This window comes from Chamaea fasciata, unplaced genomic scaffold (genome assembly GCF_029207755.1).
Source record: "Chamaea fasciata isolate MVZ Bird 193981 ecotype frontalis unplaced genomic scaffold, bChaFas1.0.hap1 SCAF_8, whole genome shotgun sequence".
In the NCBI taxonomy this organism is placed as follows: domain Eukaryota; kingdom Metazoa; phylum Chordata; class Aves; order Passeriformes; family Sylviidae; genus Chamaea; species Chamaea fasciata.
The window spans coordinates 37,133,686-37,147,131 of record NW_027094093.1 but is presented as its reverse complement, the minus strand read 5'-3'; the positions used below and the strand labels follow the sequence as shown (position 1 = coordinate 37,147,131).

General features: G+C 47.8%; 1 protein-coding gene across 1 annotated transcript in view; it reads right to left on the bottom strand.

The window, feature by feature from the left end:
- Window positions 1-12,983, bottom strand: part of EPC2 (enhancer of polycomb homolog 2) — a 33,477-nt gene extending 20,494 nt beyond the window's left edge. The window contains exon 1 of the mRNA XM_066190434.1: window positions 12,804-12,983. Coding sequence (XP_066046531.1) covers window positions 12,804-12,956 — 153 coding nt within the window. The 5' untranslated portion in view covers window positions 12,957-12,983. The remainder of the gene's footprint in view (window positions 1-12,803) is intronic.
- Window positions 12,984-13,446: the final 463 nt, after the last annotated feature.

The window sequence follows — 13,446 nt, the reverse complement described above, 5'->3', positions numbered from 1 at the left end:
CATCTTTTTTGATGGAATCTTCATCTTAAAACTGCAGTGAAATCAACTACAAACAGATGAAGAGAAGCCTTTGTTCAGACACAGCCCACACCTTCCACCAGACTGGGAAAAAGAAAAATATTCAAACTTCACAAAATAACCTCAGCGGAAAATCAGGGCTGGGGAAAGCCAAACCCACCCAAACCTGTCAGAAAGAAAATGTGTGCAAGGTCAGGCCTTTCAAGTCAAAAGAATAGCAAATTTCATCATTCCTGTCTACCCAGCAATCCTTACTGGCCGGCTTTTAGAAGTTTAGCAAGTTAAGAGCAACAGGAAGAAGAGTTCTCACGGAGGAACTTGTTGAAAAACAAGGACTCCCCAAACAGGTATCCCTTCATTTTATTCTTATGGGACAAAAGTCACAAATTCCACAGAGTCACTTCAGGTGAAACAGAGATCACAACAAATGTAGCAGTTCACAAAGCTTTTTTTTTTCCCCCCACAATTTTATTAGTTAATTTATTAATTAACTCACTGCCAACCATCTACCTGCTGCAAGTCTGAGCTAAGCTGTAACTTCCCCTCTTAAAAGGCTTTCCATGTTAAAATTTCAACCACTGAAAGATGTCTCAGGCTAAGACACCAAGGCTGTGCTGCTTCCTCTGAGTCCAGGGCAGTGACATTCCTCACCAGGACAGGAGCTCAGACTCACACGGCCCTTGGGAAAAGGGAAGTACCAAGTCCTGCAAATCCAATACAAAGCTGGCAAAGTGCAGTTTCCCAGCAGATGAACTGCTGGAACTCTTCTTCCCCAGAGTTTTTCCCAGATTTCAGGGGAGGGAGGGTGAGCAGAAGATCAGCTGGAAACCCAAGCTCAGCTCTGTCACAGACCCATGGCACCTCACTCTGCCTGTTCCAGGGGCTGCAGGTGTCCCCACATCCAGCCATTCCCACGCAGCCGGCTCTGGGAAAAGCACTTGTTTGAGCAGGAAAACACACACACACACAAAAAGGGTTTTGCTGCTCTGTGCTCCTCCCTTTGGCTCCCTTGGTGAACACTCCCAGGAGAGCAGGATCAACACCAGGAATGGGCAGGTGCCAACATTCCAGTGCCTGGCACCCTCAGCACTCTGCCACTCACACACTCTGCTACCCACTTGGAAATTCTCTCAAGAGTTCTCCCTCTTTAATTCCACAGAACAGTATTTTTAAAATAGGGGGAGTGAAAGAAAACCCTTTTAAAATATGTAAATGATGCTTGATAAATGATCCCCTTTTAAATGTTAAGGTTCACAAAAAGGCAAATAATGCAACTCCTGCAAAAGCAGAGCAGCTCTGGGAACCTCGTGCAGCAGATGAAGCAACATGAAATCAATCAGGCTCCCAAGTGAGTGCTGCTAGAATTAAGACAAGCCTGCAATGCAATAGCTGCTGTGATCTGCCTGAGTTACTCCACACTGAGTAAATCTGTCACTCCACCATGCAAACGTGTCTTGGAGAGCTTTGGCAGCGCTGAGTGATTCCACTGCACAAAAAACGGGTTCATTGCTGGGCTGCTTTCAGCTGCTGGCCCTGGAGCTGGGTACCAACAGCTCACAGCTCTGAGCAAGGGCCAAAATTCAGAGCACCTTTTGGTCCTGCAGCCCAGGAGAGGGAAATCGAGCTGAGTAATTCAGGTTCTCAGTGTTGTAGAGCTGTAGTAAGCACACACAGGGCTCCCAAGGAAGGCTGAGAAGGGGTGTTAGTGCTCATTTCACTACAAAAAGCCTTGGAGCAGAGCACAGCTTTCAAACAGGGATTTCAAAAACAGAGCTCCAAAACACATAGATAAGCTATGTGAAATTTCAAATTAGGGGGGAAAACCTCAGATCTTTCTGCTGAACAAGAAATACAGGAAAATTTCAACTTCAACTCCTGAAACAATTCTGTTTAAAGAAAGCCTCACGATTTTTTGTGAAAGCTGGGCTAATGAAATGGATTGATTGAACCTGGAGAAGTGTTTTTACAGACAGATTTATTACCAATGCAACTTTTGGGCTAGTTTTCACATTTTTATTCTTACGGTTTTGAAAGACACACAATATTTTAAGCTCCCACTTTGTTCTGCAGCAGGGCAGATCCAAAGGTCTCACACAAAATAAGGGAGCAGCAATGACAGCAAACACAACGTGCTGCCATGGGAATAAAAAGGAGCCCCTGACAAAGAGTGATTACCCATTAATGCCTTAAAAAGCACATGCAGACCTTTCTCTCCAGTGTGAAGACAAAATTTCAAACAAACACAGCTTAGGCTGGGCTGTTTCTTCCACCAACAGCATTAGGGAGATGTAAATGTTTGGTGTGTGTAACACTGCTGCCTGAGCACATTTACACATTAAACCACAAACGCTCCTGCAATCCTTCCTTCCATTTGTCCTCAGGAGGGAAAAAAACCCAAAATTCCTACAGTCCTGGGACATGTACACCTTAAATCAGAACTGCTCCTGAACCCCTGCAATCCCTCCTTCCATTTGTCCTCAGGAGGGAAAAACCTTAAAATTCCTACAGTCCTGGTATCTAAAATATTCAGATATTTTCAGAGTCCAGCTGAGAGCAAGGCACCCTTCACTGCAATTCCCCTCATCCCTAAAACCCCACAAATTTCATGTTTCTCTCAACTTTCTATCTGGGAGTTTCTCCACTCCAAACCAGAGTCCAACAACAGGAATGAATCAACAGGTATTGATCCTATAACCCTGAAGTTATTTTTGTAAAGCTTTACGAGAAACAGTGATCAATACTGAAGGGTACTTTTAATGTATTTTTCACCAATATCATGGAATCACAGAATGGTTTGGGTTGAAATCATCTCGTTCCAGCCCCGTGCCATGAGCAGGGATGTGCCCTCACTGCTCCTTTTTTCTTTTATCCCACAAAACCAGAACATTTGGACCCTACAGATCAAGTTGGGGGTTTTTTAACCTTTAAATCCCCTGTTGTCAGCTCCCAAATAATCTCTGAGAAACAGAGTTTATCAAACTTTAAATAAGTGCAAGTTTTTGGGTTAAGCATGGTTGGAGATGCCCATTCTTCACACTGAAAAATTCATCTTAAACATCAACCTCCAGTGAGGAATTCCATATTGGATACAAATCCCTACATAACAAAGCTTTGGGATTAAATTTATCTGTTCCCTTCCTCATTCCTTAAAACACCACCACACAAGCAAAGCTACTCAGGTTGTCACACTGCTTTAAGCCCTCCCTGCAAGTAGGATGGAACAAAAAAGTGAATTTATCCATTTTCCTACTCAAACTATTTCTAGGCCAACCACCAGTCAGCCTCCCAATCTACCCGCACCAAGAACGAAATTAAAACGAAGAAAACAACTGGAACGTGCTAAAATCTAAACATTTCACTTGTTTAACATCATATTTAAATTGGGAATTTTTTTTTAAAAAGAGACATTTTTATGTTGACCATTGAGATTCAGAAGCAGAAAGCACAGGATTGTAGCTGGAAATGTGCAGACTCACGTTGCACAGCGTGGAGCACAGCGAGTAACACCTCCTGCCAGCGCTGCCAGGAAAAGGTGTCAGCTCCAGAGCTAATTTGGTCAGGAGCCTCAGCCCCGTCTCCTCCCTCCTCAGACACTTTTTATAGAGATTTCCAGGAGCAAAAGTGTCAACTCGAGCACCAGGGTTTGTTTTCTTGTGCAGTTAACCCTTTGAACCCCACAGAGCCGTTTCCTTTTCCTCCCTCTGCTCTGGGACGGGAAGGGGACAAATGAAAGGAGGAGTCACAGACAGAGCAGGAAATCTGTGTGTGCACAGGAATTCCCAGCCCTGAGAGCTCCAACCCACTGCCTCATTTCCAATTTAGATCGAAAATGAGCATTTCAGGGATTAGCAAAGTTGGCAATAGACATTTTTCTACCGATTGGATAAAGATTTAATCTCGTCAGGAATAAGAGCTGTTTCCTCCTGCACGGGGTGTCCCCTTAAAACACTGGATTAAGTATCAAGTAATGCAGGGCACTGGGAAAACCATAAAAATCCAAGTATCGAGTGGAAACCAACACACCCAACCCAAGGCTTTCGAGGACAACTCCACAGAGTTTCCCCGAGGAGTTTCCACCACTCAGCGGAAGGAAGCTGGAGAAAACCCACAAGAAGCACAAGACACACAAGCGCAAAGGGCTCAGAACCACTTCTGAGTTTCACTTTTGGCCATATCAAGTTTTGCCAACATGATATCCTCCACCCTTTCTTTAAAAAAAAATGTATTAATCACAAGAACCACCTGCCCCACACTTGCCTTCCAGACTGCTGAGTTGTGACTCCAGCCAAAAAAAAAAAAATGTACCAAGGGTTGGCCGGGCCAAAGTGAAACAAACTGGGCTGCTCCATCCTAAAAATTCACAGTTTTAGGATGGAATGGGCGAAATCCTTCCCTGGGAGGGTGGGGAGGTCCTGGCACAGGGTGCCCAGAGAAGCTGGGGATGCCCCTGGATCTCTAGAAGTGTCCAAGGCCAGGCTGGATGGGCTTGGAGCACCCTGGGATGGTGTCCCTGCCCATGGGATTTACTTTAAGTCCCTTCCAGCCCAAACCAGTCTGGGATTCTCTGACTTTTCCATCACTTGTTCCCTTTCCCAGCTGTTAAAAAACGGCAACTTCCCAAAGCCAAGCCAATCTGGGGCACTTTCTACCCAAATCCTGGGATTCAGCCCATCCCCTGAAGGCATCTCTGGAATTCTGATGTTGGATCATCAGGAGGAAAAGCCCCCAACACTTGGGACACCTCCTGTCTCCAGAGGAGAGGAGAGGTCAATCTAAATGAGGACAAATCCACTCCGGACCCAAACAATGCCCAGGAATTCCCTCCCTCCCCCTCTGGGGCCCTAAAGCCAAGGGAAGAACTTTAGGAAATCAGATTTAGGGCTGTGGCAATCACCCGCACACACTGAGAAAGGGACAGGGAGGTCACAAACATTTTGGGGTTTCTTTCTGCAGCACCCAACATTAATAAGAAGGAGCAAACGTTTCTCTGAGTGACTTTAATTCAGAAAAAGGCAGCAAAGCAATTTCAACCATTCCGTGTCAAACTGGGCATGAACGACTGTGAGAAATCCCAACTATCAGCCCGAGTGCAAGAGCAGCAACGCCTGAGCACATGAGCAACCCCTCATCCCTATAAACAATGATTATTCACTATTTAGGAGCATATGGACACACAGCTGGCACCGGCTGTGAAATGTCAAAAAGCCCACAGCAACTAAAACTCGGCATTTTAGAGCTGCACTTATTTACACAACTACCAAAATGTGAACAGAAATTATACATAAAATTTGCATCATTATATATAAATTATATATAAAATAAATATATGTTTCATATACTATATATTATATATAGTTTATTATATATATATGTGTTTTATATATTTATATATAATAATTTTATAAAGATATATAATCTATATTATATACGATATACAGTATATAAAAATTATATAAATATCTTATAAATAGAAGTCTATTATTATAAAACATGATATTGTTATATATAAAAATTATATTATATAACATTATTGTTCTAACAATAAATGGAATTATTTTAAAAATCCTTTAGGAAAAGCTGGTTGTGGTACTAGATGAGAAATTTCTGTTGACTGAAGAGTGAGATTGTTTTTCTTCCCCAAAAGAGTTTTATGGGAATATTGTTATAAATAATGTAACATTTAACCCAAAGAGCTCCTTGGGATACACTGGTATCACTCCCAAAGTAACAAGTTATTCCATCAGGAATCTCGATTGTCCCAGTCAAAGGGATAATCATGTCATGAACCCCAGGATGGATTTTTAAAGTTTATTTTAATTTATTTTAGATTTTAATTTAATTTAAATTTTAATTTTTAAATTTAACCCAATTTTATTATTTCACCTCAGCCCGTGGGGAGCATTTTCATCCCAGGATTAACATTCAGAGTTTTTACTTAACATACAGGATTAAGTTCAGAGTTTGAGGTGCACACACACCCGCAGCAGGGAATTTGTATTTTACAGGGTATTTTTTTTAAACAAACGGTGTTTTCATTGCCCTGGAGTGCTGGAGACCTGATGAACCACACAGAAATCCCTCATTTTCTAATAAAAACTAATGTCAGAGATTGGTTCTACCGTTTGGACAATTCAGGAAAAGGTTCGAGAAATTAAACCAGTAACTGATAGGAATCAAAATTATTAAAAATTAACTACAAAATTCCATTTTAAACCGAATACCTTTAAGGCAAGGAACATAAATTATTATTTTAGCATAGAATCAGCATCTCCCTTAATTCTGCAGTCTGCAGACAGAGTGGTTTGTTCACACCCGAGTCTGGCACAAGGAATCCCACATCCCCGGGATGCTCCCAAGCAGAAACAGTTTGTTTTCTACAACACAGACTGGCCTGAGATGCAGCCAGAGAAACGGCACAAAGCTGAGAAAAACAAATTAAAAATTCCAATGTAAACAGGAGAAAACAACCACAGCAAAGGGGGGGGGGGGGGGGAAGTTTCTGCGGCTGAGAAGTTTTGGGTGGACAGAGCACACAGGAGTTCACTGACAGCGAAAACTGATGGAAAAATGACATTTCAGTGACCGGGGAGAGTCTCACAGGTGAAGCTGAGCGAATCTTCAGCTGAAGTGGACACAAAAACATCTCACAGAGAACGATTTGGGCGCTGAGCACCCACATTAGAGAGACCAGAGGTGTAAATGGATTAATCACCATAAGAATTGCACAAAGGAAATCGGGGAAATTAAGAATTCAGGGTTTTTTTGCTGCGAATTTCTGCTCTCTTACATTTGCCATGGACAGGGAGAGTGTTTTAATCCAACACCTTCAGCCCCACTACACTGTGATTTTTACACATGAACAAGCAGGAATCTGCCAAAGGGATCAAAAATCAAAGCTTTTAATTAGTTTATTCCCACATACTTGATTTCTTTGACTCAGAACTAGTCAACATTACTTTCAAAATGATGACACTCTATACTGACAATACTTTTAGTCTCAAAAAATTATTTTTCCTACTTCTTACATCCTATTATATACAGGAATTCAGTTCCAATTCCATTCTTCTCTACTCGTTATAGAAACTTCAGTTGTACACTTGATCCTCACCACCGCTGGCTTTTAGGACCCCCAAGTTTATGTAAATATTAAATGAGTTATTTACCTTTCCGAAAGTTGAAGAGTTAGAATGATAAACGAGCCTTTGTTTATTAGCCTCGCTGGCAAAATAAATGACAAATAACCTTTTGAACATCTAGCACCAGTCAAAATGATCTTTCTTAGGAGAAATAATTAAGAGTAGAGGTGACTGTGAGCAGATCTAACGTCTGTCGATCCAAATTGTTCGTGCAGGACATTTCAACTGGTTTCAGTCAAAACAGAAATTGTCCCAAGCTGCTTCCTGCTCACTCGTGCCAAACAGGAGCGCTGTGAAATCTGGCGCTCTGTAAATCCAAGGAAACCCGAGCTGTTTCTTTCCGAGGTTCCCTTAAATCGAAGGAAAAGACTGCTCCCTGCATTCGAGACGTCCCAGAGCTGAGCCACTGAGCCCGGCGAGGCCGATTCCCAATCGCTCTCCTCAGCTTTTATCCTGGAATTCCACGTCCCGCCGAGGATCCCTCCCCAGCAGGGAGAGTTCCCGCATAATGACCGAGGTGTGAGTCAATTCCCAGCCCGGCACAATTCCCCTTGTGCCGCAGGGCCGGGACACCCGGAGCCGCCCGGCAGCGCTGACCCCGCAGCCTCTGCCCGCAGCTTTATCTCAATGACCGCGTTATCACAGGGCTGAACCCACCTAAGCCCGGCCTGACACCGCTGCCCCGGCCACATCTCTGTCCCTCCCGGGAAAAGGAGCGATGTCCTGTCCCCACCCTTCATCACGACCCCAAAAAGCAGCAATGTCCCCTCTACCTGCAGGTCGGTCACTCCGGCTCAGCTCTATGTGAAAAGCACACTCGGGGATCAGTGACATTTGTCCCGGGCACTTGGGACAGGTTTGCTGATCGGTGTTAATGTGCTAAGCCCTAATAAACTGCTCGGGAGGTGGGGACTGAAGAGCAAATCTCGGTCGCGTTTAACTTCAGCCACGACAAATGAAAGGTGAAGCTCCTCAGCTGAAGAGCTGCCCGGGGTTAATTCTGATTCACTGTCATCAAAGGGGACATTCAACAGGGAGCAGAGATTCTGCACAGCCGGGAAAAAGGATCAGAGCTGAAAACCGAAATAATGCCTGGGACATGGAATTCAAACGTGCACCTGGGAGGAACATCCCTGCACGAGGTGACGGGACTCCGAGGGAGGGAGAAAAGCACGGGAGGATCGAGGCAGGGAAAGATCTCAAACCAAACTGAAGTTTGGAATTCTGTGAATAAAAATCACAACCTAATGCCAAACATACTTCAGTAATCTCGGCAGTCTCCAAACACTCCCCAAGTGAGTAAATAAACACAGGTGCTTAACTGGAACTGAGGAAGAACTTACACGGGCAATTTTATTCCCCCAGCAGACAACCCAGTTGATTTTAGTCAAACAAACCCAGTTCTTTTCCTAAGCAAAGTGTTCTGTCTTGATTTCAGCAGCTTTTGCATGGAAATACAATCCCTGGAGTTTCTCCCACAGATTCCCATGCAGCCTTTCCGAGGGATTTGTGTTTTACAGAGTATTTGCATGGTTGGAGCTGAAGTTATCCTCTGTTGACCTGTTTTACTCTCTGCTGTCCGGGCTTCTTTGTTCTACAAAGCCTCTCGTTCGTAAGGAACTTTGAGGGTTCAACCACAGGTTATGAATGCTCAGCCCACACACCAACATCCAGCTAAGAGCAGCTTCTGCCCATGTGGGGAGTGATTTATGTGTGTTTGTGTTTCTAAACCCAGACCTGAGTGCATCAGAGAGCACCAGGCAGGTATTTCTGAGCAGCAGCTTCAGGAAATCCTCACGTATCTCATACTCCCCCAGTCCCTGGATCAGAGGGAAATAATCATTATGGATATTTTTGCTGATACAGTTTATCAGGAAAACCAGGACCTGTGCAAAGCTGAATGATCCCTGCTTTGAAAGGAGAGTGAAAAAGCTGTTCCAGGAGCACCACCTCAAAGCCCGATGATAAGCACTTCAAGCTCCAGCCTTACAAAAGAAACCGAATGAACTAAAAACAAAACAAACAAACAAATCAGGTTAACTACTTCCAGTGGGAATAATCAGAACTGAACGTTGGATTTAATGCTCGGAGAAGGCTCACGCCGAGGTGATTCCCAAAGGGCTGGGAAGGAAAGTCCCTTCCCACGGGCACGGTGTCAGCGTTTCTGCAGCGACAAACCGCGTCCTTAAGTTGCCATTCCTGCACTTTTCCTCTCTGCCCCGAGGCTGCGAGGCCGTGCCAAGCTCAAGTGTAACCGAAGCGATGCTCAAACAAGGGCTGAGATGAAGGCTCGGATAGCCGTGACCAGGTAATCCCGGGATCACCCGTTCCCACCGCGATTTCAGCCCCCTCACACCCCGGGTAAATTCCGTGTGAATGTGCCTCATTACCAACAGGATCTCACCTCACAGTGCAGCTCGGCAATCTCCAGGTATTCAAATAAAAACACGCTTATGTGATAAGAAACAAAACCAAGGCTTATCTGGCCTGCAACTTTCTCCCTTTCCAGTCAAAACAATTCATTAGCATTAGGAAATACGAGTCTTACTCATCAGAAAAAAAAAAAAACAACAAACAAAACCAAAACAAAACCCAAGTGTCCCAGCTCGGTTTCTGAACTCCCCAAAGGACTTTCCAACTTCTATTTACCAGCGATCGCTCTCTCACGTGAGTTTCAAAACAAACCCACACGATTTTCTTCCTCAGGTTTAATTTAGAGTAAATGAAAAACATTTGTAACATAAACATGCTACAGAAGAGAAACCTAATTCTTTCACAGCTGGAATCTCCCAGCGAGAGAAATGAGCTGCTCATTTGTGAAACGCTGCGAGTGGATAGAAATCTCAGAGATATTCAAACAGAAACAGCTCCAGAATATTCATCAAGAAGAAACGGACCAAAATCTGCACTTTTGTACCTACAATATGATCAAGCACCAATTAATTCAACCCCGTGCCTGCACCAGCGAGGTTGGGCTGTAAGGAACAAAGCAGACACGTTACTGAAGCGTTTGAAATCCTACAAATCTGTAAATAACGCTGATTTCCGGCCGAATATATCCCTGTCTGAGCCCAGGACACACCGTGCTTCTCCAAGCCCTTCCTGGTGTCCCCAAGGCTCCCAGAGGTGGCAGAGGGAGGACGGCGATGTCCTGGGGCCACAGGAACACCAGTTTGTGACTCTGAACGGCAATCGGGAAACTGCAGCCACCCCGAGGCTTCAAACACCTTTAATTCGGAAAAAAGGCCTTGAGAGGCCCTAGAAATTGAGGCGGTAGAAATGAGGGTGCAGAGGTTTCTCTCTCCCTCTAAAAAGTCCCTTTCAAAATGCATCAAATCCATCAGAGCAGTATTTGCTATGAATTACAGCTGTTCAGGTATTTCCCAAATATTTAACTGCTGTCATCCACAACAGCCATTCCCAGAAGAGCTTTCATATCGTTTTAAAAAAAGAAGGACAATTAAGAATTATCTGTGCTACACTGGGAGAAGGACAAGCCATGAATGAAACCATCACCACATGGCAACGATCTGAATAATCTAAGAATAGCAGTTTATAATCTTGCCTGGCTGATGCAGCTCACACTATGTTTATCTATTGCTTCAGTCTTTTCATTTTGAGACTATTACATAATATATCAAACAGAGCCACATGTCAGGGCAGAGAAAACAAACCTCACGCTCACAGAAAAAAAACCCCAACTTTTTAGGACAACACTAAAGTAGTTTTATTGAAGTATAAATCTAATCTGCTCAATCATTTAAGCAGCTTGTTTGCTTGAACTCTCGCAGCAGTTTTCCGTTAACAACTTTATTTTAGACGCGATTTATCAAAATAACAGCAATTTTTAAGAGTTAATTTAAATATTAAATGCAAACAGAGCACCGCAAGATAGACTTCCGAGGCTGAGAAAACCAAATTAAGTCTCCAATATCGCTTCATTAGTACCCCAGCGTTGTTCCTTTTAACTACAATCCCGGCTTCTAGCTGAGTTACTCTTGGGGAATCCCTGAAGTTTTGATCACAGTGTGTTATACACAGTAAATTACAAAATAAAACCCCACCACGATAAGACAGAGGAATCCTTTTAATACCACCAGACAGGTGAGAAAAGCAAGGAGGAGAGCACGGAGCCTCCTTTGACAGCTGTAACCTCGGAAAAGCCAATCCACAGGCACAGAGGTTTGGCTGAGGCGGAGACACGGGTTCATTGAGGAAATTCTGGAGGGTGCACTTACTATCGGCTCTGCAAGTACAGACACATCAGGCGACAGCCTCTGTCTGAGCTTACACAACTCCCAGGAGCACAAAATAAACCTTACTCTTACAGAAAGGCGTTTGAAGATCAAGCAAGACAAAGCAGCACGCTCGGAGGACACCAGAACTGCGGGCAAGCGTTTTCAAAGCTGTCCCACTGCTCACCAAAAACCCCCTGAAACTTATCTTCACCTCAGCGCACAAAAGCTTTCCCACCCTTTAACACCACGAGCAGAGCACACATCGCCCGTCCACGCTCGACACCGGCTGCTCCATTTGGAAATAACATTAAAGCTCCGACGCTTCACGCAACGCGTCCAGCTGACGCCTTGCCATGCCATGCACAACACAAACCATCGGTGTTAAATCGCCCCGAGCGGCACCGGGGGTGGCTGCAGGGACACAGACACTGTCCCACACCGGGAGCCGAAGCTGCAGCCCCACACGTGCACAACGTGTGTGTCCGTGTGTGTGTGCCGGGCTGTGCCCTCAGCCCCACACGTGCACAGTGTCCGTACCAAGCGCAGAGACTGACAGCGCCCCAAACCGCGACACGGAGCTGCCGCCGGGCTCGGGGACACCCGGCCGGAGGAGACGGAGAAGGGAGAAGCCGGCCCGGACCCGCTCGTTCCCTGCGGAGCGGCACAGCACAGCACAGCACGCTGTACCCAGCACTTTCACGCCGCCGCCACCACCTCCCCTGCTCCAGCCCAAGCGACTTGACAGCCACTCACAACAGGCTCGGCAGGAGTAGTATCAGCTCTAGTCCACACCGCACCGAGCATCCCGAGCCGGCATCCCGAGCCCGCCGCGGCACCCCGGCATCCCCGGCATCCCGAGCACCCCTCAGCGGCACAGCCCGAGCCCGCTCCGGCATCCCGGCTCCGACACTCCGCTCCGGCACGCCAAGCCGCTGCGCCGCTCCGACATCCCGACTCGGCTCCGGCGCCCCGAAGTGACAATCCCAACGGACATCCCGAAGTGACAATCCCAACTGACACCCCGAGCCGCACGGGCACCCCGCGCACGCTCCACCGCTCTGACATCCCCAGCCGCTCCGACAGCCGGAGCCCCGGGGCCGGCAGCCCGCCCCGCTCCGCCGCCCTGACACCGCGCTCCGCTCCGCTCCGCCGGCCCGGCCCGGCCCGTCCCGCCGCGCTCCCGCCGGGCCCCCCCCGCTCACCCGCGGCCGGGACGCGCAGCAGAAGATGGCGGACGGCGGCAGGGCCCGCTCGCGGCGCCGGACCGCGGCTTACGCTGCGCCGTTTGCGCAGCGCCCCGCGCGCCGCGCGGCGGAGCGAGCGTAGCGCGCTTGGTGAATACCGGCGGCCGGTTCCCCGTGCGGGGGGTGCCTGTAAACAATGGTGCCCCCCCTGCGCCGCGCTCCCTTACCGATTCTTCCTCCTTCTCCATCCCCGTGGGCATCTGCGGCACGGCCCGGTTGATGGAGACGCAGTCGTTGAGGTCGGGCATGTCCTTGCCGCGGTAGATGGGCAGCGGTTTGGCGGCGTCTAGCGCCCGGGCGCGGAAGGAGAGTTTGCTCATTGTCTCCCCCTCACAATAACACCCCGGGGCCGGGCGGGCGGGGGGGGGGGGGGGGGGGGGGCCTTCAGTGCGGCCTCGCCGCCGCCTCCCAGCCGCTCCCGCGCCGCGCCCGCGCCACCATGGAGGGTCCCGCCGCCCCGGCGCAGCTCCCGGCGGGGCCGCCCGTAGCCCGCAGCGCACGCCCCGCAGCCCTAGATCCGCGCCGGGCTCGCTCGGTCCGCTCCCTGCGCCATGGCAAACATGGCGGACATTAACCACAGCCGCTCGGCCCTCCCGGCAGCCCGCGCGGCGGGAGCGGCGCTGCGCGCGCAGCCGAGGGCGGGAGGCTGAGGGAGCCTCAGGGAGCCTGAGGGGGGCGGCGGGAGCGGGCCGGAGCCGAGCGCGCCGGGCGGCCGGAGTGAGAGCCCGCTGTCCCCGCGGTGTCCCCGCCGGCTCCCCAGAGTGTCCCCACAGTGTCCCTGCCGCGTACCCGCAGTGTCCCCACAATGTC